The 25,347-nt window shown below is 50.9% G+C and overlaps 11 protein-coding genes across 11 annotated transcripts; 6 read left to right on the top strand and 5 right to left on the bottom strand.

Annotated features, from left to right (window-relative positions):
- Positions 1–23: 23 nt before the first annotated feature.
- On the bottom strand, positions 24–890 carry PFICI_02689 (fructose-bisphosphate aldolase; the record flags this gene model as incomplete). Its single annotated transcript, XM_007831270.1, has 1 exon — positions 24–890. The coding sequence occupies one exon, from the start codon at positions 888–890 to the stop codon at positions 24–26; it is 867 nt and encodes a 288-aa protein (XP_007829461.1).
- Positions 891–1,936: 1,046 nt separating this feature from the next.
- PFICI_02688 (uncharacterized protein) lies at positions 1,937–3,265 on the top strand (the record flags this gene model as incomplete). The annotated part of the gene is made up of 1 exon (XM_007831269.1): positions 1,937–3,265. The coding sequence occupies one exon, from the start codon at positions 1,937–1,939 to the stop codon at positions 3,263–3,265; it is 1,329 nt and encodes a 442-aa protein (XP_007829460.1).
- Positions 3,266–3,488: 223 nt separating this feature from the next.
- Positions 3,489–5,414, bottom strand: PFICI_02687 (uncharacterized protein; the record flags this gene model as incomplete). The annotated part of the gene is made up of 2 exons (XM_007831268.1): positions 3,489–5,078; positions 5,235–5,414. The coding sequence occupies 2 exons, from the start codon at positions 5,412–5,414 to the stop codon at positions 3,489–3,491; spliced, it is 1,770 nt and encodes a 589-aa protein (XP_007829459.1).
- An 823-nt stretch (positions 5,415–6,237) lies between these two features.
- PFICI_02686 (ribose 5-phosphate isomerase) lies at positions 6,238–6,796 on the top strand (the record flags this gene model as incomplete). The annotated part of the gene is made up of 2 exons (XM_007831267.1): positions 6,238–6,276; positions 6,356–6,796. 2 exons carry the CDS (start codon positions 6,238–6,240, stop codon positions 6,794–6,796), a joined length of 480 nt encoding a protein of 159 aa, XP_007829458.1.
- A 695-nt stretch (positions 6,797–7,491) lies between these two features.
- On the top strand, positions 7,492–8,250 carry PFICI_02685 (uncharacterized protein; the record flags this gene model as incomplete). The annotated part of the gene is made up of 1 exon (XM_007831266.1): positions 7,492–8,250. The coding sequence occupies one exon, from the start codon at positions 7,492–7,494 to the stop codon at positions 8,248–8,250; it is 759 nt and encodes a 252-aa protein (XP_007829457.1).
- Positions 8,251–9,069: 819 nt separating this feature from the next.
- Positions 9,070–10,969, top strand: PFICI_02684 (uncharacterized protein; the record flags this gene model as incomplete). Its single annotated transcript, XM_007831265.1, has 2 exons — positions 9,070–9,624; positions 9,692–10,969. The coding sequence occupies 2 exons, from the start codon at positions 9,070–9,072 to the stop codon at positions 10,967–10,969; spliced, it is 1,833 nt and encodes a 610-aa protein (XP_007829456.1).
- Positions 10,970–12,443: 1,474 nt separating this feature from the next.
- Positions 12,444–15,502, top strand: PFICI_02683 (uncharacterized protein; the record flags this gene model as incomplete). Its single annotated transcript, XM_007831264.1, has 2 exons — positions 12,444–12,666; positions 12,780–15,502. The coding sequence occupies 2 exons, from the start codon at positions 12,444–12,446 to the stop codon at positions 15,500–15,502; spliced, it is 2,946 nt and encodes a 981-aa protein (XP_007829455.1).
- Positions 15,503–15,847: 345 nt separating this feature from the next.
- Positions 15,848–16,704, bottom strand: PFICI_02682 (uncharacterized protein; the record flags this gene model as incomplete). Its single annotated transcript, XM_007831263.1, has 2 exons — positions 15,848–16,239; positions 16,329–16,704. 2 exons carry the CDS (start codon positions 16,702–16,704, stop codon positions 15,848–15,850), a joined length of 768 nt encoding a protein of 255 aa, XP_007829454.1.
- A 386-nt stretch (positions 16,705–17,090) lies between these two features.
- PFICI_02681 (beta-glucosidase I) lies at positions 17,091–20,069 on the bottom strand (the record flags this gene model as incomplete). The annotated part of the gene is made up of 7 exons (XM_007831262.1): positions 17,091–17,882; positions 17,948–18,667; positions 18,733–19,024; positions 19,111–19,439; positions 19,503–19,739; positions 19,871–19,935; positions 20,000–20,069. 7 exons carry the CDS (start codon positions 20,067–20,069, stop codon positions 17,091–17,093), a joined length of 2,505 nt encoding a protein of 834 aa, XP_007829453.1.
- A 1,281-nt stretch (positions 20,070–21,350) lies between these two features.
- On the top strand, positions 21,351–22,236 carry PFICI_02680 (uncharacterized protein; the record flags this gene model as incomplete). Its single annotated transcript, XM_007831261.1, has 3 exons — positions 21,351–21,434; positions 21,510–21,538; positions 21,603–22,236. The coding sequence occupies 3 exons, from the start codon at positions 21,351–21,353 to the stop codon at positions 22,234–22,236; spliced, it is 747 nt and encodes a 248-aa protein (XP_007829452.1).
- A 381-nt stretch (positions 22,237–22,617) lies between these two features.
- PFICI_02679 (uncharacterized protein) lies at positions 22,618–24,544 on the bottom strand (the record flags this gene model as incomplete). The annotated part of the gene is made up of 5 exons (XM_007831260.1): positions 22,618–22,737; positions 22,787–22,998; positions 23,067–23,869; positions 23,929–24,276; positions 24,378–24,544. 5 exons carry the CDS (start codon positions 24,542–24,544, stop codon positions 22,618–22,620), a joined length of 1,650 nt encoding a protein of 549 aa, XP_007829451.1.
- Between the last annotated feature and the right edge of the window lie 803 nt (positions 24,545–25,347).

Genomic DNA, 25,347 nt, shown 5'->3' with positions numbered 1-25,347 from the left:
ACGTTATCATTGATCGTAATCATCTATGCCTTTCCGGCACTACCTAGCCAATGCATATATTGCTCGATGGCCTTTTGCATTGCATCAGTACCTGCCTCAATGACGCTCGTCAGAGGTTTTCCTCTCATCTCTTCTTGGACGCGGGCGTAATGCTTGTTCATGCCCTTGTTGATATTCACCTTGCTCACTCCAGCCTTGATGCACTTGGTAAAAATCTCTTGATCAAATGGGTCAGCGCCATGCAAAACGAGGAACACCTTGTCCCCGACGGCCTGGTTGATAGACTCGAGACGGTCATACTCGAGCCGGATACCACGTGGGCCGTACTCGCCGTGGACGTTGCCGAATGCTGGAGCCAGCATCTCGATACCGGTATCGACAAAGACTTGAGCCTCCTCGGGCGTGGTGAGCAGACCCTCGAGATCCGCCGTCTCGGCCACACCGTCCTCGCCGCCCTCGATGCGCCCGGGCTCGGCCTCGGCGGCGATGCCGCGCTCGTGGCAATAGGCGACGAGCTCCGACGTCAGCCGTAGGTTCTCCTCGCGTTCAAAGTGGCTCATGTCGCACATGATGCTGTCAAAGCCGTCGGGGATGTCCGCGGCGCGGCGCACGAGCTCGGGCGTCTGCGCGTGGTCCAGGTGCAGGCTGATGGGAACGCTGGCGCCGTGGGCGGCGCTGGCTGCCGCCTTGACGAGCGCCTCGTCGGCGTACTGCATCGCCCAGGGGAACAGGAGGACCATGGCCGGCGACCGTGCTGCCTCGGCGGCGCGCACCGTGGCGATTATGGATTCCATGTTGTAGCAGCACATTCCTGGCACCGCATAGCCACCCTCGCGGGCGGCTTTGAGGATGGCGAGGGAGCGGTTTTGGGAGAGGGGTGGGCGCGGCATAGTTTTGACTCTTGAGGTAGCTCAAGGTTTGGGGTTGTATAAGTGAATGTGATGTCAGAGTCGAGTGTCAAAGTAGAATGTGCTTCTTTTTGTGCACTATAGATAAAGATGTGAGAAGTATAAAAAGGCAAGTAGGCAAGATAAGTTACACAAGTATATCTACCATATACTTGAAATAAGATCCTTCGCGAATAGCTTCAGCGAGAACAGATAATTCACGTCATGGGGGACGTCTTTCCCCAACCATGATCCACTATAGTCATGTAAAACGATGGACCCCCAAGTGCATAGGCATGAAATCCGTACTGGCAACCTGGACTTCGCTCCGGAACGCCGATGCACTGATGCCCCGAAGCGTTTAGAGGCTTTTGTCAAAAGATTGTGGATTAGTACGGGCTTTTTTGCCTGTAAGCGCGCCATTGGTTATGTGCACGTTCGGCCGGGTTACCTCTTTTTAGGGAGGGGCCCTTCGGGCAAAATAGCCTTTAGCACTTGACGGTTTGGGCAAGATTCACGGCTTTATTCGTTTACATAAGGCACATGACGAACACGGGGACAGATTAAAAGAGAAACTCTGCCCACCGTCATTATTCCCGGCTAAAAAGAAGAGCTGAGGAGACGTCCATGTTGAACGGCATGTGGAGCTCCATCTTTGGAGCGGGGAAGGGGCCAAAATCATGACGGAGCCCCGAGATCGGTTCGGGGGAATGAGCCGAGTGGCATTCTACTGAGGTACGGGCTAATAGTACCGAATAGTAGAGTTTTGCGTCGAATTTCTCAGGTTTGACTACGTGGGGGTGGATTCAGCTTTGCCATGTACGGGTGGACAGCGGATTGATTATTTGGGCCGGGCAAGGCACATATTCATGTAGAGTCGACATCATGTCTCCATTTTCTTTTACATGTGGATAGCAAATCGACTCTGCCAAAATTCAACACTATTCTCGACAGCTATACTGTATAAACCACCCGGACTTACAACTACAGCCCCGAGAAAGCGTATTTTGTCGCACTTCTTCAAAACCACCAGTATAGTCAGTATAGCCATGGCTTCGAAACCGGATATTGCCTTCATTGGCCTCGGCGCAATGGGTTTTGGAATGGCGACCAACCTCGTGAAGCAAGGTTACAATGTGACTGGTTTCGACGTTTGGGGCCCGACTCTCGACAAGTTCAAGGCCGCAGGTGGTCATGCAGCGACTACGCCCTCGGAGACGGTCAAGGGCAAGGACTATGTAGTCTGCATGGTTGCCACCGCAGCCCAGGCGCAGTCGGTCCTGATCGAGGGCGACAGCCCAGCACTGCCAGCGCTGTCAAAGGGCGCCGCCGTCCTGCTGTGCTCGACGGTGCCGAGCTCGTACGTGCAAGGACTGGCAGAGCAGCTCAAGACGCTGGGCAGGGAGGACATCGTCCTTGTCGACGCCCCAGTCTCTGGCGGAACCTACCGCGCTGCCGACGGCACGCTATCCATCATGGCGGGCGCCTCTGATGCGGCGATTGAGCAGACGAGATTCCTACTCGAAGAAATGTCGGATCCCAAGAAGCTGTACATTGTCAAGGGCGGCGTGGGCGCTGGAAGCAACCTCAAGATGGTGCACCAGGTGCTGGCGGCGGTGCAAATTCTCGCAGGAAGCGAGGCCATGGGCTTTGCTCGCCACCTGGGACTAGACCTCCCCAAGACAGCCGAGACCATTCTCAAGTCCGAGGGCAAGAGCTGGATGTTTGAGAACAGAAGCCCCAGAATGCTTCATCCCGAGTTCCGGCCGCTGGCTAGCGCTCTGACCATTATCCTCAAGGACACGAGCATCATCACCTCCGAGGCGCGACGCATCGGATTCCCTACGCCCCTGTCCAGCGCCGCCGAGCAGGTCTACTTTGCAGGGCTCGGCAAGGGCTACGGCCCCGACGACGACAGCGGCATGATTAGGGTGTACACGGAGGGCGTCGGCAAAGTCGGACCTGTGGCCGCCACGGCGCAGACCGAGGAAGACAAGCTTGCGCTGGTCGTGAACCTGCTCAGGGGTATCCACCTGTGCTCTGCCGCAGAGTGTCTAGCATTTGCGAAACGCCTCGGCCTCGATCTCGACCAAGTCTTGGATCTGTGTGTCAATGCGGCGGGCGGCAGCGTCATGCTGGACAAGACTGGCCCCGAGATCTTGGGTGTCTTTGGCGCCTCGTCTGCACCACAAGGCACGGAAAGCTTGCCAAAACTCACGCAAGAATTGCAGGACGCAGTAAATGAGGCCCAACGGCTCAAGGTACCTGTATTCTTGGGCAGCCAGGCCTTGAATATTTCGAGATTAGCACTGTCACACAGACCAAAGACGGCCCCTGAAGCGACCTTGGGGCAGGTCGTTCGGGTCTGGGGAGTTTAGCTTTAGCATTATCAAACATCATTCTTGAATCCACATGGTATTGTGCTTGCTATGTGTATGAATCTATTACAGACAAAGGTTTCCTAGTGGAGATACTGGCACCATTGTCATATTATTAATAATAGAATATCTTACAGTCCATAATAAACGAAGCGCGTTGCCATTCCATTGCAAGCCACTAGTTGGGCATGAAAATCCCACTACCTCATGAAATCAAGAATGTCTACATGCCGTCTCTGAGTCCCTTGATCGCAACCATAGCACCCCAAGCACCAGGATCAGGGACAGAGTCTCTGCTCGTATTCTCACCAAGATAAGTCGCACGCCCAAGTCTAGGCTTCATGCTCTTTGTCGCTTCAGCACCTCGAATAGCAGCCTCGACAGCCTGGTCAAAATTGCTCGAGAGCAGTTCACGGGCAAATGGAATCAAAGTGTCCATGACTGTCCGATCGCCTTCGCCAGCTGGCGTATACCTGCGCAGGCTGCCAAGAGCAACATTGAGCGCTTTGCCCCAAAGTTCTGGGATACCCTCGGATCCGGTGCCTTGATCAATATTCTGCTCTAGTGCAGTACGCATGGAGACAAAGAAGATGCCGAGAATGCCCCCAAGGGTGCCACCCATCTTTCCCTCGACAATCTCTTCAAGCTCTTGCAAGACTGTGACCACAGAACCGCTTGAAGCCAAGTTTTGAGAATCGAGGGCAGCCAGCAGGTTTAGTGCGCCCGTCTTCAAGGTCTCGCCACAGTCGCCATCACCCATGATGGTATCCCATTTGGTAAGATCGGGCTCTGATTCGACAATATTGCTGCAAGCTTTGCGCAGCATCGAATCAAGCGTCTTTGGGTCAACCTTGAGATCTTTGGCATCGTCGACCGTCTTCTTGGTATGCAAGACGGGTTCGGCAATCTGCTCACGGCGACTGCGGCGCTTCGCTTGGGAGCCAGCCATGGACTCCCAAGATGTGTTTGTCCTGACATCGAAGAAACTCTTAATGTCGTTTGTAGAATATTTGCAGTTATCAGCCGCGGCTGTGACGTTGATTACAGACACTGAGAAAGCTGGCGCATTTAGGGATGTTTCAAGAGTACCCCAGACCACCCGGACTGGTTCGGTGCCCCAATCACGGGCTAGCTGTTCAAGAATCTCATCGACAAGAGCACCCATTTCGAGGTATGAGATACCACCATAATTGCTGACGAGAAGCATTGTCTCGTCGCCTTTTCCAAACTTGACGTATCCTCTGTCCGGGTCATTCTCGTCCAAGCAATAGACGAGAATGCGCTTGACGAGATCTTCTGGTGTCGGTACTGGCGAGAGCTTTTGGTATCCAGGCTCATTGTGCGGTCCTGTCCCAAGCTCAATCTCGTCACTTTTGAGCGTGCCATGTTCTGTTCTTCCCGGTACGTGGCAATGATCCAGAGTGGCAGCAATGGTCACAATCTGATCTGAGAATGCAACGCCAAGATCATAGACATCGTCGAGTGACTCTCCAGCTCCGGCGGCACCGCCCATGACCTTTAGGACACCCTGCTGTCCTGCCAAACCGCGGCGTCCCACGAGGCTTCCCTTTCTGCCAACAGAGACATCATCGCCACAAATAATCATACGGCAGTTGTGACCCCTGGCGATGGCTTTCTCATTTGCTAAGCCGAAATGCAAACAATCTCCCGTGTAATTTGTGACGACCAGTATCGTGCCCTTGTCAGACGGTACTGCGTCGATGGCGGCCAGGATCTGTTTGGTACTGGGGCTGGCGAAGATGTCTCCTGCCACAGATGAGGCAAGCATGTTTTCGCCTACATATCCAGACCACTGCGAGGATTTGATTAGCATTTGACTTTGCCTGCGCATTCATGGATTTCTGGACGCTCTTTTAGGCACTTTGCCCCAGGAGATATTGTGTCAAAGTACAGCAACCTGCAATAACTGCTTTGGAGAGAAATAAAAGCTGTAGTGGTATTTACTCACAGCTGGTTCGTGTCCTGATCCACCACCACTGACAAGAGACACCTTTGATCTGTCATATTCTGTGTTGATTACCACACGATTCTCCTCATCCAAGCTGAGGGCTGGGTTATAAGCTATGATCCCCTTAATACACTTGGTGACAAGTCCATCAGGAGACCCAAAGATATGACGATTCGACATTTTACCGAATTCCTCTTCTGATTTTGTTCTGATTTCTCCTTCAAACGTTTATTGACAATTTCTTCTTGTTCATGTATAGGTCGCTCCTTTCTTCAATAGTCACGACTTATAAGCTCGCGGGTTTCCTAATTCGGCAATCCGAGAGGTCAAAGGAACGGTTCGGGTTCTAGGCGTCAGCAAGTGGAGGAGTCTGTGGAGAAGATGCGAAAGGCGTTCCCATTTATGGAGGGGTAGCGCCTAAAGTTATTTCCCCAAAACTGCACCCCAGACTGTGATTAGCATGTGCGACTAGGTTAGTGGAGTGTAGTTTAGGTGGTCGTTTGTCACCGATTCGGCTGGGCTTGGGGTCATAGGGGCGAACGAACCGAAAGTGATGGTGTGTGTCCTTGGAAATGGCCCGTTGCAGCAATTCCGCTTCGGTTGGAGTGATGGGCGAGGGGGCGGGGGTGAATGGACTGATGCTGCGCGACACGAGGTCCTGGTTGGTAGGCAGATTAGGTATCTGCACTTGCCATCGCTCGGATCACCGATTGAGGGGAGAAGCGGCAAGTGTGATGAGATGATGGACGGGGGAGGTCACAGATGTGATCATGGTTGCCGGCAACCGGTCCTTCAAATAGAATCACCTGCAGGCACTTACCTGATGTTATGCTCATGGTTAGAGCTAATAAACGTCACGTCACATAATCTGGTTGCTCACATCCCTACCGTGTTTCTTTACTTGATGGCACTTTGAATTGTTCAAACTCAGTCAGACTGTCGAGCATCGTGAACGTTCCCCCTACCTGAATTCTCAATTAGAACCCGAACAAAACTCAGGACCATGGCAACGCCAAAGTGGAAAATCGCCGTGGGGTGCGATGTAAGTCAGGCAACCGGGACTCCTTCTAGTTCACCTGGTACTATTGCCAGTATGGAAACGAAAATCTAACATTCTTTAGGATGCAGGTGTCAGTTACAAAAACAAGATCAAGGCCGACTTTGAAAACGACCCGCGCGTCGAATCGGTGACGGACGTGGGCAGCCACGGAACAGACGACAAGACGGCATATCCACACCGCGCGGTCGACGCCGCCAGACTCGTAGCCGAAGGCAAATGCGATCGAGCACTTCTAATTTGCGGCACCGGCCTGGGAGTGGCTATCTCAGCAAACAAGGTCAAGGGCATCCGTGCCGTCACAGCACACGATAGCTTCTCGGTCGAGAGAGCTGTGCTGAGCAATAATGCCCAGGTGCTATGTATGGGCGAGCGGGTCATTGGTATAGAATTGGCAAGAAAGCTGGCCAAGGAATGGTTGGGGTACCAGTTTGACCCGAATAGCGCCAGTGCTGCAAAGGTCGATGCCATTACAGAGTACGAGCATGTTGAATTGGCGGCATAGGCAGCCAAAAGATTCGCTGAAGATAATACTGAATGGGACTCGAGCCTACTAGAAAGTGTCTAGAATGAAAGCAATACGCTGCCAACGACATTGCTGAAAGCCTCGCGGGAAGGTTACTGAATACATAGATTGCTTTTACCGATTGCTTCTACATAGCCACAAACAGCGCTACAGGGATGTTCTATAATCGGAGCTACGTTCACTAAAATCGCGAGTATATTTTCCTATGGGGCTTTTTGTGTATCGTAGAGAAGCCATTGTAATAACGGGAGTCGGCATTCCAGTATATATCTACAAGACATATTTATGAATTCAATCAATTGTATTATGCCGAGCTTTCGTACATATTGCTCCATTTCGTTTACAAAGCAGAGAAAGATGATGTAGGTATTGTTCAGTGCTCAAATGCTGTACAATAGGTGATCCACCTGATACCAATAAGCTCCACTGACTTCGGCCCCAGTTCATAGCGCGAGTTGAGCGTTTGAATAAGTGAATCACACTTCCGCTTTTCCGCTCCGTGAACAATGTGACCGGACCTGTGCCACCTCTCATAGAACCTCCCAAATTATCTCAATATATTGTACTGTTACTCACTCAGGACTGCGAGTGTGTACTTCTATCACCCCTCTTTTATCTTCACCAAGACACGGAAACCAGCGGCTATTACACGTCAAAAGCCTCCCCCCACCAAAATGACCCCTCCTCGCCGCCGGCTTGTGGGAGTGTCCACAAAGATGTACTTCTCAGCAGCTAGAACCCGGCAATATGTTGACGAAGTGCTTCAGCTAGTGTCCAAGTCACCAGAATTGCTCGATGAGGTCGATGTCTTCATAATTCCCGACCACATTACTCTGACGTCAGTGATTGGTCAACTTGACCGCACCAAGATTCTCACTGGTGCCCAAGACGCTTTCTACGAAGATTCGGGCGCATACACTGGCGAAGTATCGCCGCAGGTCCTCGCCGAGGTCGGGTGCCGCATCGTGGAGCTGGGCCACGCGGAGCGCCGCCGCATCTTCAAGGAAACCGATGAAGATGCCGCTCGCAAGGCGGCGGCCGCGGCGAGGAACGGCATGGTTCCGCTGGTGTGCATCGGCGAGCGCAACCAGGGTGAGGTAGCGCTCGCCGTGGACGAGTGTCGCGCGCAGGTCGAGAGCGTCATGGCTGCTGTTCCCGAGGATGCCGAGGTCATACTTGCCTATGAGCCCGTCTGGGCGATTGGCGCCGCCAGCCCCGCTGCGGCAGAGTATGTGGTCAATGTGGTCAATGATATACGAGGGCTAGACTGTGTGCAGAGGAGAAGTGGCACGACGAGGATACTGTACGGAGGCAGCGCTGGGCCAGGTCTCTTTGAAAAGTTGAAGGGGGGTGTCGATGGGCTGTTCCTGGGACGGTTTGCTCATGATCCGGCACAATTCTATAAAACGATACAGGAAATAGCTTATGCGTAAGGCTAGTCAATATTTTGCATAGCGCAGAAACTCGTGTTGTTCTTGACATATTTCTCTTCTCTCAAAGTCCAACTACTGAATCACGACTGGCTGTACGCAAAGAGCATTGCGAAATCCCCGGCAGTACTACGGTCTCGCGGTTTCGTCCATGATGAATATTGAAACACGGGAACAGTACCGTCGCAAGTTCTTTAATCTCAGCTTGGAAATCGTGGTTATTATCATATCAGAGACCCATGCAGACACCCGCGGACATTGCATTCAAAACTTGCCCAGCTGCATGAAAATGGGGCACATTTCGCTCCCTGCAATAATTTTATTCCGTATGCAGCGATAAGCAGACTCCCCGCGAATGAGTCTGGAGCTTCTACCCTTGAAGTCTGCAGCTGTTGATTTACGTGTCGACCCCTTCCAAAACTTCCCTTCATTACTAGACGCGTTCAAGAAGCGCAGAAAGTTGCACCTAGCCATCATGAGTCGCAAAGTGCAATGATGATTGTCAGATCATCCGCCAGCTAAACTATGCGCGAGGTGTTTGCGGGTCTCAGTCAGATCTCCAGCGCAACGTTCAAAATCGACGAGGCGAAAGACATATATAGGAACGAGTCATTCATGATACATTTTTAAAGCAGATGATAACACGTTTGCACTTGGAAACTGAAGAAATCTTTCTGCACCAGAACTTGCTCGAACTCATCAGGGGCGCTTTCGAGAACTGCTGGTGTTGTGCAAATCTGGAACGAGCTCAAATGATACCAGGGGATTCAACATATAAAAGCTCCAGAAGGTTCAAAAGTCCTTCCTGATAAATGGCCCGATATGCGTACACTTCTAGACGCGGGCTGTGAGTCGAATTCGGAACTCAGCAGGGAACCAGAAAACTCGACCGGATCGCATATTAATTACCAACTTGACTATGAACTCGCCGAGCAGTCACCCTACAGATTTTCAGGAGATCTTTCCTTTTCTGTAGCCTCGAATCAATTGACTACCGGATGCGACATTCCAGAACTATCGAACACCGCGGAATCTGATGCATCATTCAAATACATCACCAATCGACTGCATAATTGCAAGACACATCATGACTCGTGCCGATTCACAAAAGAGTGGTATCCTAGCCGATTGATCGCTATTCAACAAAAGGATGAGAAAATCCGTCTGCGCGTGATACAAACGGCGGAGGAGGCTGTAACGGGCCCATACGTAACACTCAGTCACTGCTGGGGGCAAGTACAGCCACTGAGACTCACCAACCAGAATTTTGAGGAATTCGGCCGAAATATACCCATGGCCATGGTCCCTTCATTGCACAAAGATGCGGTCACGGTAGCAACGCGATTGGGTGTTTCCTACTTGTGGATTGACTGTCTGGTAAGTTGGTTTGAAGGAGGCAAGATATCCAAATCGCCGAGATGAAGCTAAAAACATGGTCAATCAGTGCATTATCCAGGATTCGGATGAGGACTGGCGTCGCGAAAGCTCAGTCATGGGTTCTGTTTACGAGTACGCGCTATTCAATATCGCCGCTGCATCAGCAACGGACAGTTCGGGTCGGCTGTTCACCATCCGCGATTCGCAATCAGTCAGTCCAGACGTAATAGCCTTGCGCATGCGCAGAGCACAGGACCAGGTGCTTTGGCACATGGACAGAGAACTTGATCCCTGGTCGTTTCGCAGAAGCCAGGAGTTTTGGAGATATCCTCTGTTCAAACGGGCTTGGGTTCTTCAGGAAACACTGTTTGCAAATCGGGCAGTCATCTTCACTCAGGACGAGATCCACTTCCGTTGCGCCCAAGAATTCAGCTCTGAGAGAATGCCCCCTGAGCATCCACTGCTTCAGAACACTCAATTTTCCAACTCCACTAACAGAGAACTGGTATCAGTGCCATTGATGAAGTTCACGCTACCAGATCACTGTTTTGAAGACTGGAGGAAAATCAGAGAACATTATTCCTCAACTGCAATTGCGAGAGCCAGCGACAGGCTGATAGCTATATCCGCAATTGCTCGCCACTTTGGTAGCATGAAGAAGCAAAGCAAATACCATGCTGGAATGTGGGATGATCAGTTCATTGTCGATTTGGGCTGGCACACACTCACTCCTCAAAGGCGACCTGATGTTTATATTGCCCCAACCTGGTCCTGGGCATCTATATGTGGGCGAGATTCTTCAAGAATAAATTACCCCCGTCTAACATCACGACAAGGGCAGATTCAAATTCCCAAGGTTTTGGAGATATACACCAAGCCTAGCGGGCACGACGAGTTTGGTGCAATCGACAATGGTTGGCTCAAGATCTGTACGCCTTTATATTATATGGGTTGTCGAAAAGGTAAAGAGGAGCTGAAATCGGCATTGGAGCAAAGATATGGAGCGGTTGGCGTACAACGTTCCTTTTTGAATTTGTATCCGGATCACCAGTGGGAACATGACAGGGCCCCGCTGAATGTCTTTGCTTTGCCGCTCCAGATCGAAGTCAGCAGCCAACCGGTTTTGGAAGCGCATTTATTGTTGCTTGTCGCCCTGACTCCCGCTGAGAATGTGTATAAGCGCATAGGTCTTTGCTACTTCTGTATCTTGTTTACGGACGAATTTTGGGGATTGCCAAAGTCTAAGGAACCTGAAAGATTCCTTGGGAGAATGGAACGCCGAGACGAAGAGATCCATTCGCACAAGAAATGTGATGATGGGTGGCACACCATCACAATCGTTTGATATAACTAAGTTGTTAGTCATGCATCCGCATTACGTGTGCAAGAAATGAACGACGATTCCTATTGATTATCTCAAATGTGATCCAAATGACTAGCAGAATGTCAAGAAGTTCTCTACACGTACCAATGAAGGTGACCAACCTTTATAAAAAAAAAAAAAAAAAAAAAAAAAGTCCTAATACCAGTGGAGATGCCACATTAGCGCTTCTGCAAAAGATGTTGGCATAGTGCACCATGGTTTGTATTTGGCTTGTCAAACCAATGAATAAGTATGGAGTTGAGGTATTCAGACACTGTCCATGGAAGTGAACAAAATGATTTGCAATATGACTCGATTTCTTTTCGCCATCAAAGACTTGGCCGCTATTACTGATCGTTCGACAAGGCTCTTCCATTCTCGAGTAGCATGCTTGTAATGGTATATACTATATGTAGGTAGAAAACGTGGCTAGCGTGAGTGCGGTATAATCATCTGAAAACAACGAATGATAATCAGGATTGTCGACTGCGCAAGATATAGCCGAGCTTACTTGCACGACGGGGCTAGAGACGATCCGGCAATCTGCTTATCAATTACAGCCTCAATCTAATTCGATTGGATCATAATTCAAAGTTTAAAATGATAAACAAGGCTCCAGTGGAATGACTGTGCTCGTTTAAAGAATGCACACATGCATGAGTAATAGCAGTCAGGCAATCAGAGTCACCGAAGCCCCAAGTCCCCCAACCCCTGCCTGGCGGCCATGACGAACTACAATTGCGGCACTGCAAGTACAGAGGTGGGGGCGGGTCCCATTGGCGAAAGGGACATACTCCAGGCAGAGAAGCTGGAGCTGGAGCTGGCCAACGATCTGGCCAAGGCTTCCATGTGCATCTGACGAAGCTCGTGACCCAGTGGCTCATTTGCGGGACAGTATCCAGTGGCCCAGCCCTATTCCGTGACACGACCAATCGCTGCTGAAAAACAACATGCTGAAAACGAGTTGTATGGATGCGACGGCATGGGATTTTTCGGTATGTCAGAAATGAGACCCGTCCGTCAGACGTGCATGATGGTGCGTGCATTGTTACTGCAAAAGACTTTCGATAGTGGCTAGCTGGGGGGCCTTGGAAGAAGACAATCTGACACAGAGAATTGCCATCAGGCTGCGCTCGACAAAAAGGGGGATTCTAGGCGCCGTTGCCTTCATTATTTTCCTCTTGATCTACACAATGTTCTCTGGTTCAAGAGATTCCGGGTTTTCTGGGGGGCTGAGAATTTGAGCCGCGACCAACTTGAAAATAGCGAGTGACTGATCGTGGCTTACCGTCATACATTACACATGATCCCGTACGAGCCTCGTGAGGAAGTGAGCTACCGAATTTTTCAGCTGCACCTTCCCTTCATCAAGTGCAATTCTTCTCCTTCTTTCCGCTGCAATTTCCTTCCATCTTTTCGCATGAACATCCGGCGCCGTTGAGCCCTTTTCATCATCATGTCTGTCAGATTTCCATTACCCTCGGCGGCCGCCTACCTAGATCGCGACGACTACACCACCAGCACCGACAGCGGATCCGACGAAGAACCCGTGCGGCGTCGACCTGTCATTGCACAAGTACCTGTAGTCCTACCTAAAATGCCTAGAAAGAAGCAGCAAGCTCCTCAGGATGCCATTGATGAGTTTTGGAGCAAGTTCAATACAAAGACTCCAGGCAAAGGTAAGCACATGTTCAATGTTCTGCCGCGAAATTCCCAGCCTTTTATTTCTTTCATGAGGGCTGCAACTTTCATCCGAGAACATAACGATTCGAGGTGCTGATCAGGTTTTCAGCCACCACTGTCATACCTCACAATTCGTACATTCGACGTGCCGCCAAGCACGCCCGCAAGACGGGAATCACCACCAAAGCATCATACGAAGAAGCCGCCGAGGTCTGCAAGGCCAAGGTCAGCAAAATCGTCAAAGAGTGTCGCCGAATAAATCAGAAATATCGTGATCCTCACTTTGACTTGGAATGGGACTTGAAATGGGGCAAGCGGGACACCCTGGAGACGCTGCACAATGTCAAGGATCCCGACCCATCGGAATTCAAACCCAAGAGTGTCAAGCGCGTTCCTGACATCTTTGATAATCCTCAGTTTTACATTGATGGCCCAACCGCCAGTGATGTACGACAAGGAAGAGATGGCGACTGCTGGCTCATGGCTGCGCTGTGCACGCTCAGTAACAAACCTAGATTGATTGAACGTTGTTGCGTGGCTCGCGACGAGCAAGTCGGCGTGTATGGATTTGTCTTTCACCGAGATGGGGAGTGGATTTCTGAAATCATTGACGACAAGCTCTTTCTCACAAAGCCAGACTTTGAGGAGAGCTTTTTGGAGCGCATGCTGTGGGAAGATCGAGAACGCGTCGAATCGGAAGAGCAATACCGCAAAGCCTACCAGAGCGGCTCAGGGGCACTATACTTTGCCCAGTGCGTCCATCCCGACGAGACCTGGCTACCCTTGCTGGAAAAGGCCTACGCCAAGGCCCACGGTGACTATGCCGCCATTGAGGGAGGGTTCACTGGAGAGGGGATTGAAGATCTCACTGGTGGTGTCACCAGCGAGATCTACACCAAGGACATTCTCGACAAGGAATATTTCTGGAAGGAAGAACTCATGAAGGTCAATGATGAATTTCTTTTCGGTTGCTCCACCGGCATGTGGGGTATTGGTTGGGGAGATCGTAGGGGTATCGTCGAGTTGCATGCTTATTCTATCATGAAAGCTGTCGAGATTGATGGTCATAGACTTTTGCTTCTAAAGAACCCGTGGGGAAAAGGCGAGTGGAAGGGCCCGTGGAGCGACGGCTCCAAAGAATGGACGGCCGAGTGGTTGGTGAAACTCAACCATCGCTTTGGCGACGATGGCGCATTCTGGATCTCATACTCAGACCTCCTTCGCAAATTCCAGGCCTTTGATCGTACGCGTCTCTTCAACACTGACTGGAAAATTACATCTTTATGGACTACCCTTCCAATTTCGTGGACACTCGACTACCACGAAACCCTGTTTGCGTTCTCTATTACAAAGACCCGTCCCGTGGTGATTGTTCTTTCGCAGCTTGATGATCGCTATTATCAAGGTTTGGAAGGACAATACAGCTTTACGTTGAATTTCCGGCTCCACAAAGCAGGTCAAGAAGACTACGTCGTTCGAACCATCAGTCCTTACTGCCAAAGGCGCAGTGTCAATGTCGAGTTGGAACTCGGTGCTGGTGACTACACAGTTCTACTCAAGGTCAACGCCACGCGCGATATGGACATACTGCCGATAGAGGAGGTGGTACGCAACAACGCGCGCGAGAGGCGGGACAAGCTTGTCGCAGTAGGCATGTCGTATGACCTGGCTCACGGCAAGGGGGTCGTCATCGAGACCCGTGAAGAGAAAGAAGCCAAGAAGGAAGCAGAGAAACGGAAGCGCGAGAAGGAGAAGAAGGAGCTCCGGGAGAAATTGATGGAACAAAAAGAACGAACTTACTACTTTCAAGTCAAGGAACTGAACAAACGCCGCGAGCGCAGGGCCAGGGCCAAGGCGAAAGCAGAGTTGAAAAAGGCACAAAAGGCCCAGCAAGCTCGCCAAGTTGATGCTGTGGTTGAGACAAAGCCGTCAAATACGACGCCAAGCAAAGCCACGGAGAAACATGTTCAGATTCAAACGCCCAGTCCTACCACTCCTGTTCCGGACGAGGCCGAGTCCAAGCACGACTCGGGACGAGAGTCCGTTGCTTCGGATTCCAGCAGTGACACAAGCTTTAGAACACCCTCGACGGGATCCGGAGAGTCGTCTCTCGAAGTTGCTGAGGTTCCTGAGCGTTTCCAGGCCAAGATCGCTGCAGCAGACACTGAAAATCCAACTAAAAGTCCGGAAGAAGCTGTTCAGAGTCCTCCAAGCCCACCGGAAAAGGTACAAACCGCAGAAAAAGAACGATCTCTCGGCGAAGACAAGACTGCGTTGGATCAGAAGGCTGCCTCTGAACCAACTCGCGCCATTGCCAATTGTCCAAAGTGCGCCACGATTCAGCCCGAATCTGAGGATGACTCATCTTCTGACGAGTCCGACATTTCATCCGTATCTGATATTTCGGACCGAGTTCTAGAATATCAGCTAGATAGCCGGCCAAAGCCTCCTCCACCCCCTCCGGCACAGCCGCCAGTTCCACACCCTGCCGAGCCAGAAGACGAATTTGAGAGCAATCCCTGGAATGCCATGGCGACTGTTGGTTTAAGAGTCTATTACAAGGGTTTTGACGACGACAAAGACGATGAAATTGTCAAGCTCAAGGTGGTTCGCTCGATCCCACATGCCGAAAGACATTCGAACAAGGATAAGCCTGACAATGGAGATGCCAAGGACATCGAGGTTGATAAGGACACCGAAACAGTCAACAGTGACGACCGGGACGGAGCCGGAGGTGAAGTCGAGCTTGGACTCGACGTGGATGATTCTGCCAAGGATGCCACTCTGGTAGGGGATCCAGAGCGCAGAAGGAAGAGTATTGTGCCAGCCTGAAGACACCGGCCATCAGTCGCAGCACTATATTATCGTTGACAACTCGAAATTGCACCTGGCAACACACAACTCCATAGACTCAGCAACAATTAGTGTTTAAACAGAATGAATATCACCTCTTGCCTGCCCTCATTTGTGGATTACACCGTGCTGGAGTATGCCTCCTACTGATTGAGGGCTTCCAGTCCTGTTATCGTTTTCGAGTCTAGTGCCAGAGACTTTTCAGCACGAAATTCGACAAGATTTGCGTTAGAAGCATCTTTATAGACAAATAATCAATAGGGGTATCATAGCAGGATTTGCAAACCAAAATGTCAGCCAAACGCCCAAATCCAACATACAGTATCAAAGCCCACTGAGAAGAGTATCGACTTTTTTTCTTTCCAGTACATCCAAGTCCTCCATGACCTCATCGCCGTCGCTCTCTTTATCGGGCAGCTGACCAATTCTGCCAGCAACTCGCACAAGCAGGACGCGCATGCGCTCTAGCTCCTTTTCAATCTCGCCATTGCGGGTGACGAGATTCTCTTGCACATTGGTCTCAAACGGTCGGAGCAGGGCCTGCATCTGCCGCAGTCGCTCGACGCGGGCCTTTGTCTCGGCCCTCTGCGCCGACAGTGTTTGCAGCCGGTCCTGGAGCGTTTCGTATTGTTGCGCATCGGCTGGATCGGCTTCTGCTTGTTCGGGTCGGTGGGAGTCCCATGTTGCTGGGAGGGAGCATATGGCTTCGTCGGCCGCTATGGGGACAAAGACCTATGTATCAGCACTTGTTGGAATCCCAGGGCATGGGGTATATAATGCTCCATGTCGGTTTCGGTAGACGTACTCAAATCAATGCCCTCCCGCAGCTCGTCCAGCTCGGCCAGAGCCCTCTCCTCGTCACCATCCCGCGCATCGTCGCCGCCATCGTCTTCCCCGACGCCCAGGAACAGACTGTCAATCTGCTCGGCAACTTGCCGCGTCGCTTGCGGCGGGTAGACCCTGCGCACGTGCTGCTGGAGGTTCTGATTTAGCCGAAAGAGGGCGTCGTCAATGGCGCGCTGCGGTATACTGTTGGTGTTACTGGCGCCTTCTGCATCGTTGTTGTGGTCGTTGTGGGCGCGATTCCGCCAGGCGGTCGATGGTGCGAGGCTTTGCGACAGGTGTAGTGTTTGCACGGTCAGAAAGGCGGATTTGTGCGCGAGGATCGTGGGCGGTGCCATGATTACGATCTGTCTCTCCTCGCCTCTCTCCGTTTGAGTGCAACTATTTGGGTGCAATGCGCCCAGTTTCTGAAAGATGTATTGAGATTGGACGATATTGGTTGTATAAACCTCGAGTGGGATAGCGATGGCTAGACGCGCCCAAGCTCATCAATGCGCGTCGCAGTTTAGCGATGTCATTGCTCAATAGCGGGGTCCTGTGAGCAAGTTTGGCGGGGTAATAGAGTGCTAGAACCTAGCGTGTAAGTCACCATCACTCACCAGGTTCATGCGATTGGTAATGGACAGTATTTTTTCATGCTCTCGCCAAATAAGAGTTTACTTCAAACGACAACATAACTTTTGCGGTATATTGAACATGCTAGACTCTAGTCTGCTTCATCAAACTACAGCCCAGACCACCAGGTCGTCTTTTGTACCTTGAACGAGGCCTTGACTGCCTTGGCGTCCTTGACTTCGCTGCTGTCACTCACAATAATCTCGTATTCTCCAGCCTCGACACACCACTTGTTACGCTCTTCATCCCAGTAGGCGCCGGCATACTTGGCGTCGAGCTCGACGGTGACGACCTTGCTCTCTCCAGGTCCTAGCTCAGCCTTTGCAAAGCCCTTGAGCTCCTTGACCGGTCGGTTGACCTTGGATTTCTGCTTGGGTGCGACGTACACCTGCGCCACCTCGGCACCACGGATATCACCCGTGTTTTCGATGCGAACGTCAATGCGGAGTTTGCCTTCCTTTTCGGAAATGGACAAGTCTGAAAAGGCAAATGTGGTGTAGCTCAAGCCGTGTCCAAAAGGGAAAAGAACCGGGCGCTGGGCAAACTCGTAGTAGCGGTAGCCAATGTAAATGTCCTCGCCGTAGAGCACGCGGCCTCCCTCTGTGCGGTAGTTGAGGAATGCCGGGTTGTCTGATCCACGAACTGGGAAACTCAGACTTAGTTTTCCTGACGGGTTGACGTCGCCAAACAGCACGTCGGCAATGGTGTTTCCAGTCTCGTTGCCTCCGTACCAGGCCTGGACCACGGAACTGACGTCCTTGATCCAAGGCATCTCCACGGGTGTGCCGGATTGCAGTACGACGACCGTGTTGGAGTTGGATTTTCCGACGGCGGATATCAAGTCATCCATACCAGGAGGGAGAGCCATATGCTCCCGGTCTGCGCCTTCAGTCTCCCAGTCCTACAACGCATTGTTAGCTCATTTCCGCTCAACGGTAGCGGTACCGGGGAGAAGTAGTCACTTACAGCATTGAGTCCGGCGCAAACAATGACTTGGTCGGCATCCTTGGCAAGAGCTGCAGCACGTTCAATCTCGGCTTTGGGGTCGATCACTTTGCAACCGCCGAGTCTGACAGCACCACCTCGCATGAGCACAGCCTGATCGCCGAGCTTTGACGTTGGGGTCGATCCAAACTCGACCTTGATCTGGTATGATTGTCCCTTCTTGACCTCGTAAAAGCTCTTCTCCTCCACCGTGCCACATCCAAAGAATGAACTGCCCAGCGTCTGCTTGGTGGTGTTCTCGATAACCAACTTTCCGTCAACGTAGAGGTTGCCACTACCGCACACGACGAGACCGAACTCATAGGTACAGTCTTCATCAGGAGTCAATGTGCCTTCCAGTGTGGCATAAAAAAGCTCCGACTTGAGATCCGGGTGCTCATAGTCAATGAGGAAGTTGTCAGTCTTGAGAATCTCGAGCTCGTCAAAGGCCTTCCTTCCGGTAACGTCTGGTGCCTCGTTGTAAAATCTCATGGTCATTCCATCGTTTCCATTGAGAGACTTGGTCGAGAAGCCCAGAGGCGGCAGCATCAGGTGTGAGTATTGGCCAACAGTGTATTCGGGAGTCTTGCCTAGTTTCTCCTTGATACCATCGAATGGGGTGACTGCATAGTAAGCTGCAAGAGAAGCAGAACCACCTCCATGGTAGGTAGCAATCTTTGCATTGGGTCCAATGACGACGGTCTGTATAATAGCAATCAGTAGCCATCAACCAGAAGAGGGCCACATGGCGTGTGGGCTATGCTCACCTTCTTGTCCTTTTTCAAAGGCAACACGTTCTTCTCATTCTGCAAGAGAACGATGCCTTCGTTGCCAATCTTTCGGAGGAGTGCTGCTGTCTCTGGCGTATCCAGAGTCTTTTCCGGGGCATTCTCTTCGACGCCACTCTCGTAACTTCTCTTGACAAACTCGAGGAGAGTCCTTACTCTGTCGTCGATGATGTGCTCTCGTACCTTGTCTGTCTGGACATTGAATTTGAGGGCATCACCACGGAATCGTGTTGGTCCTGGCATTTCCAGATCTAGTCCTGCTATGGCAGCTCTGTACGATGTGTCAGATAAGGCCTATTTGAAGACGCACCTGAAGATCCATTGTTCATCACATTGCTTCGATGCTCGAAAACTTACTCTGTTGTGCTATACGTTCCCCACCAATCACTCATCACGAGTCCCTCCCACCCCCATTCTGTGCGGAGCATCTTGTCAAGCAACTTGTCATTCTCACTACAATATGTGCCGTTCACGCCATTGTAGCCCGTCATGAATGCGGCCGGCTGGGAGCCTTTCACTGCAAGCTGGAAAGGGAGCGCGTAGATCTCGCGCAGAGCTCGCTCTGTAACCATGGCCTGGACAGCATTGCGCTTGTGCTCGTGGTCGTTGCAAACAAAGTGCTTGATCGTGGCCAGGATGCCTTTGGACTGAATACCCCGGACAAGAGCCGCGGCTCCAAGACCAGCCTAATGAGAGGGGGAGGTTATTGGTGTTGGTCGTCAAGATGGGATACGGCCATTTGCACATACCAAGAATGGGTCTTCGCCAATGGACTCAAAGCCACGCCCGCCGAGCGGCGATCGCTGCATGTTGATGGTGGGACCGAGAATGACGTGCGCTCCCTTGGCTTTGGCCTCGTCGGCCATTAACTTTCCGGCCTCCTCCAAGAGCTCGACATTGAATGTGGCTCCAAGCCCTGTTCCACAGGGGAAACATGCTGCCTTCACGCCATTAAAGAACTTGGTTCCTCGAACACCATTTGGGCCCTGTGTTGTTGAATGTGATTAGGTCGAGCTTGCATCTCTGTCGCCGAATATATATGTATACTCTGCTAGCTTGTTAGCTCCATTTTTTCTACATGATATGTATGCATAATGGCCAGCGTCGGACGTACCACGTCAGAAGTCCGTACTGAAGGAATCCCATGATGAGGCAATGCCTTGGTATGCCACATGTCAATGCCTGGGGTGGGTTTTCGTATAAGCATCACCAAGTCATGAGTGGCAGTGTGAGGAGGTAGACGAACCTGAGAGCAGATCCACCTTCTCGGACAAGGTGAGCTTCTTCAGCACCTCGTCTACGTTGAGATCCGCCATTTTGATTATCTCGGCTGTGATAGGACTAAGGTGGGTATAATGGCAAGAAGCAAAAAAAGGGCAAGCGGACTGCTATGCAAGCAATCAAGAGGAAATGGGGGAGGACGACTTTTGAGAAACTTGTTCGCGAATACACAAACGTGGCGTCGGAGCTACTTTTAAATAGTATTGCATCTACTCGCGGTATCTATCATTGGCTCCACGGCGGCACCACTTCATCCGTAAGTGGCATGGGTTCACGGTTGCCCGTTGCGGCCAAGATATGGCCATACATACATACATTGGATCCGATGGACGAGCTGCATGGTTATTACCCGTTTATGGTCATGAAAAGCTCATGAATTGTAGATCCTGACCTCTCGCTTATGAGTCAATTGCAAGCTGCAGCTCAGTGCTTCCTATCCCGTCACGGATCTCTCATCTTTGCCAAGAGAAAGAGGCAGTGGCATCGTGATATTGTTTATCAAGAGACCCTATTTCCCGCCGGAAGCCCCTCAGTTGTAAAACGCAGGAACGGGCAGCGCCTAGCCCATTTGAACCCTGCTGCTGCAGTCGGCCGACGGGCCGATCAACCTGAAAATTGCCGGAGTTTTGCCAGTATTCTGGCGGTAAGAGAGCGCTGATCGGCGATTGGAATACGACCTGTCTCTTGACTATTTACGAGGGAGGTATTCATGACATTCGGAGCTTTTTAATGTTTACTTTGTTTAATTTGTTTCAGTCGCTCACAGTCACTGCTATATGTACCTGAGCACAGGCAGCTTAGCTGTTCACTATCGGACGGTGACAAGATGGACATGACCTCTACAGAGTATACCCTGATACTGGTATCTGCCAGGTTAGCGGGGTAGAGGGGGCTTGGCACCAAATTCACTAACGGTAGGCCGCAGCAACAGTGGACAAGCAGTAAAGTCTTCATGTTGGGTACCCGTGTAAGGAAGGCTATGTACGGCTGTCATCAGAATGTTCTTGAATGTTCTCATTCAAAACCACGACGCATCACAGTCTGAGTCATTACCGAAAACTATAGATTGAAATATTATACTCACCTAAGAGTTAGACTGTTATCAGATATTTCTAGTATTGTATAATTGCGCAAAACATTTTGGCGTATCTCGCGCATTTATCCCAGCATGGACAGCCCCATATCCCATTTAATGATTCAACACCAACACATTCTGCAGCGCTATTGCGTCAGCCGCTAGCATTTGCCTACTCTTTGTGCTCCCATCCGGATATTCTTAATCATCCTTCCCAATACTATCAACAAGCAAAGTTAACATGAGGTATCGTGGGAATTACGGCATAAAAGATCTCCGCCGGGATTTGGACGGTGGCTTGGGCTGGGCGCATACTACCGAAAGTGTATCAAACTATATGGAAATCATCGCAAGTCATGCAGAAACACCAGCATAAGGTCGTGGTCTAATTCGGTCCCAGATACCCACAGTGCGAGAAGCCAAGATCAAGTACGCAGAGTGATCCATGAGCATTCGTTTCGTCTTTGCGGCACCACTTGTTAATACTTACTAGAGGCTCCTTCCGGCACACATCGAGTCAGGACAAGACTGACCCCAAGAAGGTCGTTACGACATCGTTTTTCAAGTCGAGGGGCGGGAAACTGGCGACATGCCATGCACACGGCGATGGCACCTGGAGCATTGCCTTTACTAGTCTAGGACAGGAAGAGCTAGGAAAACATAATGTTGCTGCTGTTGGCGTCGAGCTGGACGTCAACGTGCGGGTGGAAATCAAAGAGGACGGTCTGTACCACCACGGCGAGATGAAGAACAAGCCGTCGGCGTGCCGTGGTCATGTTTCGCTCAACAACGACGAGGCACACCGGATACATCAAGCCAGCGATGAGAAGGAAACAGAGTCGACCATTTCGGGTGCAAAAGTAATAGCAGTGTCAAGTCCGAGCGAAAAGAGTGGTAGTTACGAACGGAACCATACTCGTGCCGATATAAAAGCAAGGCCAACATCCCATTATTACCGAGGACGTCCCCAGCTGAGTGAGGAACAGCAACATCTAGCCTCGGAATTGGCAAACGAGGGCCTGACAAAAAAAGATGAGAGGCTAATATTCCAAAGACTGAAAACTTTGCCATGGGAAGAACAGGAACGAATACTACAACACTCCAAGGTACTCAAGTCCAAGTCATAGGGTTGATAGAGGGGGGCAATCTTATTTTGTCACGGTTTCATTCACAAACAAGTCTACGGGACTGAAGTGGACAAGCTATTGCGGATCATCGGAGAGTTCTCTCGGTCGATCTTACTCGGGCGATCGGTCGTCGGCGGAGATCCAATGGGCGGCCGCAAGCAGCTTCCACGGCATTACGATTATCGCCGGACCTTGAAGCTGTACTAATCAAACCTTTTGGCTATTATGTCGCTCTCATGCACGAGACAGACTCAACTAGTGTACTTGAACTTTTATGTCTTTCAATTCTGTGACAGACATTCTCTAGTCTATGGATTTATGTGATATGTAAAATAAATGTTTCGAGTACTTTTGATCTGCGTAAAATCACCAAATCTCATCCTACATCACCCTAGGTTGCTCCGTCTCGGCCTCGTCATCGTTGATTTCGTCGATACGCTTGCTACCTGGCGGTGGAAATCTCGAAAGAAACAGAACCGTGGTAGCGACCAGAGCGAATCCCTAAACACCATCAGTAAAAGCGCGATAGTGTAATGTCGTCGATACTTACGGCATTGCAGAAAAAGGTCAATCTCGGCTGACCAATCTCTGAAAAGAAGGCAAAAATGAGTCCAAACAGTCCTTGGGTTATTAGCATGGCGGCACTTTCCACCAAAGTAATGGCCGCAATGGCGTCTTGGCGTTGATGGGAGGGACACATTTCCGTCATGACACCTTTGGCTGCTGGCGCAGAACCAGAGGCAAATGGAAGCAGAAATCCGGCTAACTCGCACGTTAGTATACAACTCTTGAAAGGCTTGGTTTCCAGCGAATTGCACTCTGTAACTCACCCATATACACCTGCCAACCCTGACTCGAAAATCCAGCAATAGCCGTGACGATCGAATCCACGACCAAGCTCCAGCGTACAAACAACAGATCAAAGGTAGTCCCGACGTCTTCATCCTCTTCTTCCTCTGGTTGCGGTGCCTTGATCGGTTCTTGTGGGACTTCTTCACCTGGAGAAGCGGGAAAATCGCGAGGATCAGTCGGCACATCGTCTTCATCTCCATTGGCGACCTCGTTACCATGGGAATTTTCGCTGGGTCCATTGAGCCAAGTTCTTCCGACCGAGATGATCTTGGGAAACATGACAATCAAAAAGAGACCCCGAATAAGGGCGTTTCCAAACATGAGCCATCCGTTCTCCGTGGTACCAAAGCCGAATTCGGACGTGGCATACATTTGCAACAAGGTTGGTGCATAGGTCGAGGCGAAAACTCCGAGGAAGATGCCTAGTGCAAGGAAGATCAGGCCGTAACTTGTGAACAATTTTCCATCTTCCTGGATATACTTTTGGGGGACAATGACCTTGAGAGGCGCAAAGAAGCCACCGACACCACGAGGGTTCTTCTTTTCAGCGTGGCCCTCGGTCGGTGCTTCGGGCAAGAACAGGGCGCCGTATATGCTGGACGTTATGTAGAGGAAGAAGGCCACTTCGAAAGGCCGTCGAATGCCATACATGTCACCAAGTACACCGCCCAACAGATAGCCAAAGGCAGTTCCAAGCATGATGGATCCTTGAAGTCTACCAAAGACGGCAGTTCGGTCTCTTGCAGGAACAATTTCACTGACTGCTGTATTAAGCACCAACCTAAACAGGACGTGTCAGTATTTCTCATCGTAGACCTCATCAGAAGGGGGCATACTCACTGGAACCCACGCGGCCCGCCGATGATGCCTATACTCTGGAAAGCCTGGAATATGATTATACCAGTTCTGCCGCCAATAGTCACGCCCATGACCTGAGTGGCTACACGGATGCCAAGCAGCGAAGTCTGACTAACAAAAGCCCATCGCGGCCCCCACAATTTGATGAAATACCCGCACACAAAGAGATTGAAGACGCCGCTGAATGAAGTGGACATTCCTAGTATAGAGACCTGCGTCGCGGTGCCGGCGTCGATCTCCCGGCGGTGGCAGCGATCACCAATCCCGTCAAAGGGAGGATTATGGCTATAGAATACATCACATTCCATTACACGAAATACGTAAATGATGCTAGCATGATGAATTAGTATAAATTGCTTTCAATTATGCTCATTGCCATGAGATTGGTTTCTCTTTCTTCTTCTTCTTTTTTGCTCATGTAGAATACGTACGGAACTTGGGTAATGCCCAGTGTGAATGCCATCAAGAAACCGGCCAAGAGGATGCGATTGGCGGGCCCGAAGAAGGAACTCTTTTGCTCCGCTTTCGCTCTAGCGACCGGCTGCTTCTTCCCTTGGGCGCCATTGCCCAGCAAGGGCGTAGTTTCAGTGGCCGCCATTTTTTCTTTGCAGCATGCAGTAAAAAAGAATGACAATGGTAGGTCAAAATTTCTGCAAATAGGACAACAGCTCTTGCTACAAGAGTAAATGTCCAATTGGATGAGCCTCTCAAAAAGAAGAAAACCCTCACCGGTCTCCAAAAGAAGAAAGAAGTTTAGAGAAAGCAAGAGAGATAGAGAGACAGATAGAAGATACGATTGCGAAATTTCGTGTGCACTGACGGAGACGAGCCGAAGTGCCGATCATCTCATCGACCTGGACCGAATAGGTGGAGACGAGCCTCCGATACGGCGGGGAGGGGGGATACTGGGTACCCCAATTCAAAACGATTACGGTGCCTGATTGCTCAATCCACTGACTTACTGACCACTCAAGAGTCATAGAAGTGCAGAATGAACAATAGGTAAATTGATTGCAGCGTTGTGTTACGATGGGGACCGCCTGGGCTCACCCACAAGGCACATGGCGGCCCCATTGTGTGTCCCCTCTTATTATTACTTGCCTTGCCGCCCGTCACGCCCGCTGCCGACCGCCATTCGGGCGCCAGTCTTGTATGTTGGTTGTAGAGGGGGGGGGGAGTCCTACGCCAATGCGAAATGTGCCCCAATACCTATCGGTGCTCGCAGGTCGGGGCTACTTGTTATCCGCCATATAAAGACCCGATGCGAACCTCGACGACCGACTGTCTCCCTTGAGAGGAGCACAGGTTAGCAAATATAAGCTCCGAACATGATCTCATTGGTATTCGGGGGCATCGGCAGAGTTCTTAAGCGGGTAGGTCAGTGAAAGCAACGCGCACATT

This window comes from Pestalotiopsis fici, assembly GCF_000516985.1.
Source record: "Pestalotiopsis fici W106-1 unplaced genomic scaffold PFICI_Scf_2, whole genome shotgun sequence".
Taxonomy (NCBI): domain Eukaryota; kingdom Fungi; phylum Ascomycota; class Sordariomycetes; order Amphisphaeriales; family Sporocadaceae; genus Pestalotiopsis; species Pestalotiopsis fici.
The sequence above is the reverse complement of the archived record's forward strand: the minus strand, read 5'-3'. Positions and strand labels throughout refer to the sequence as shown.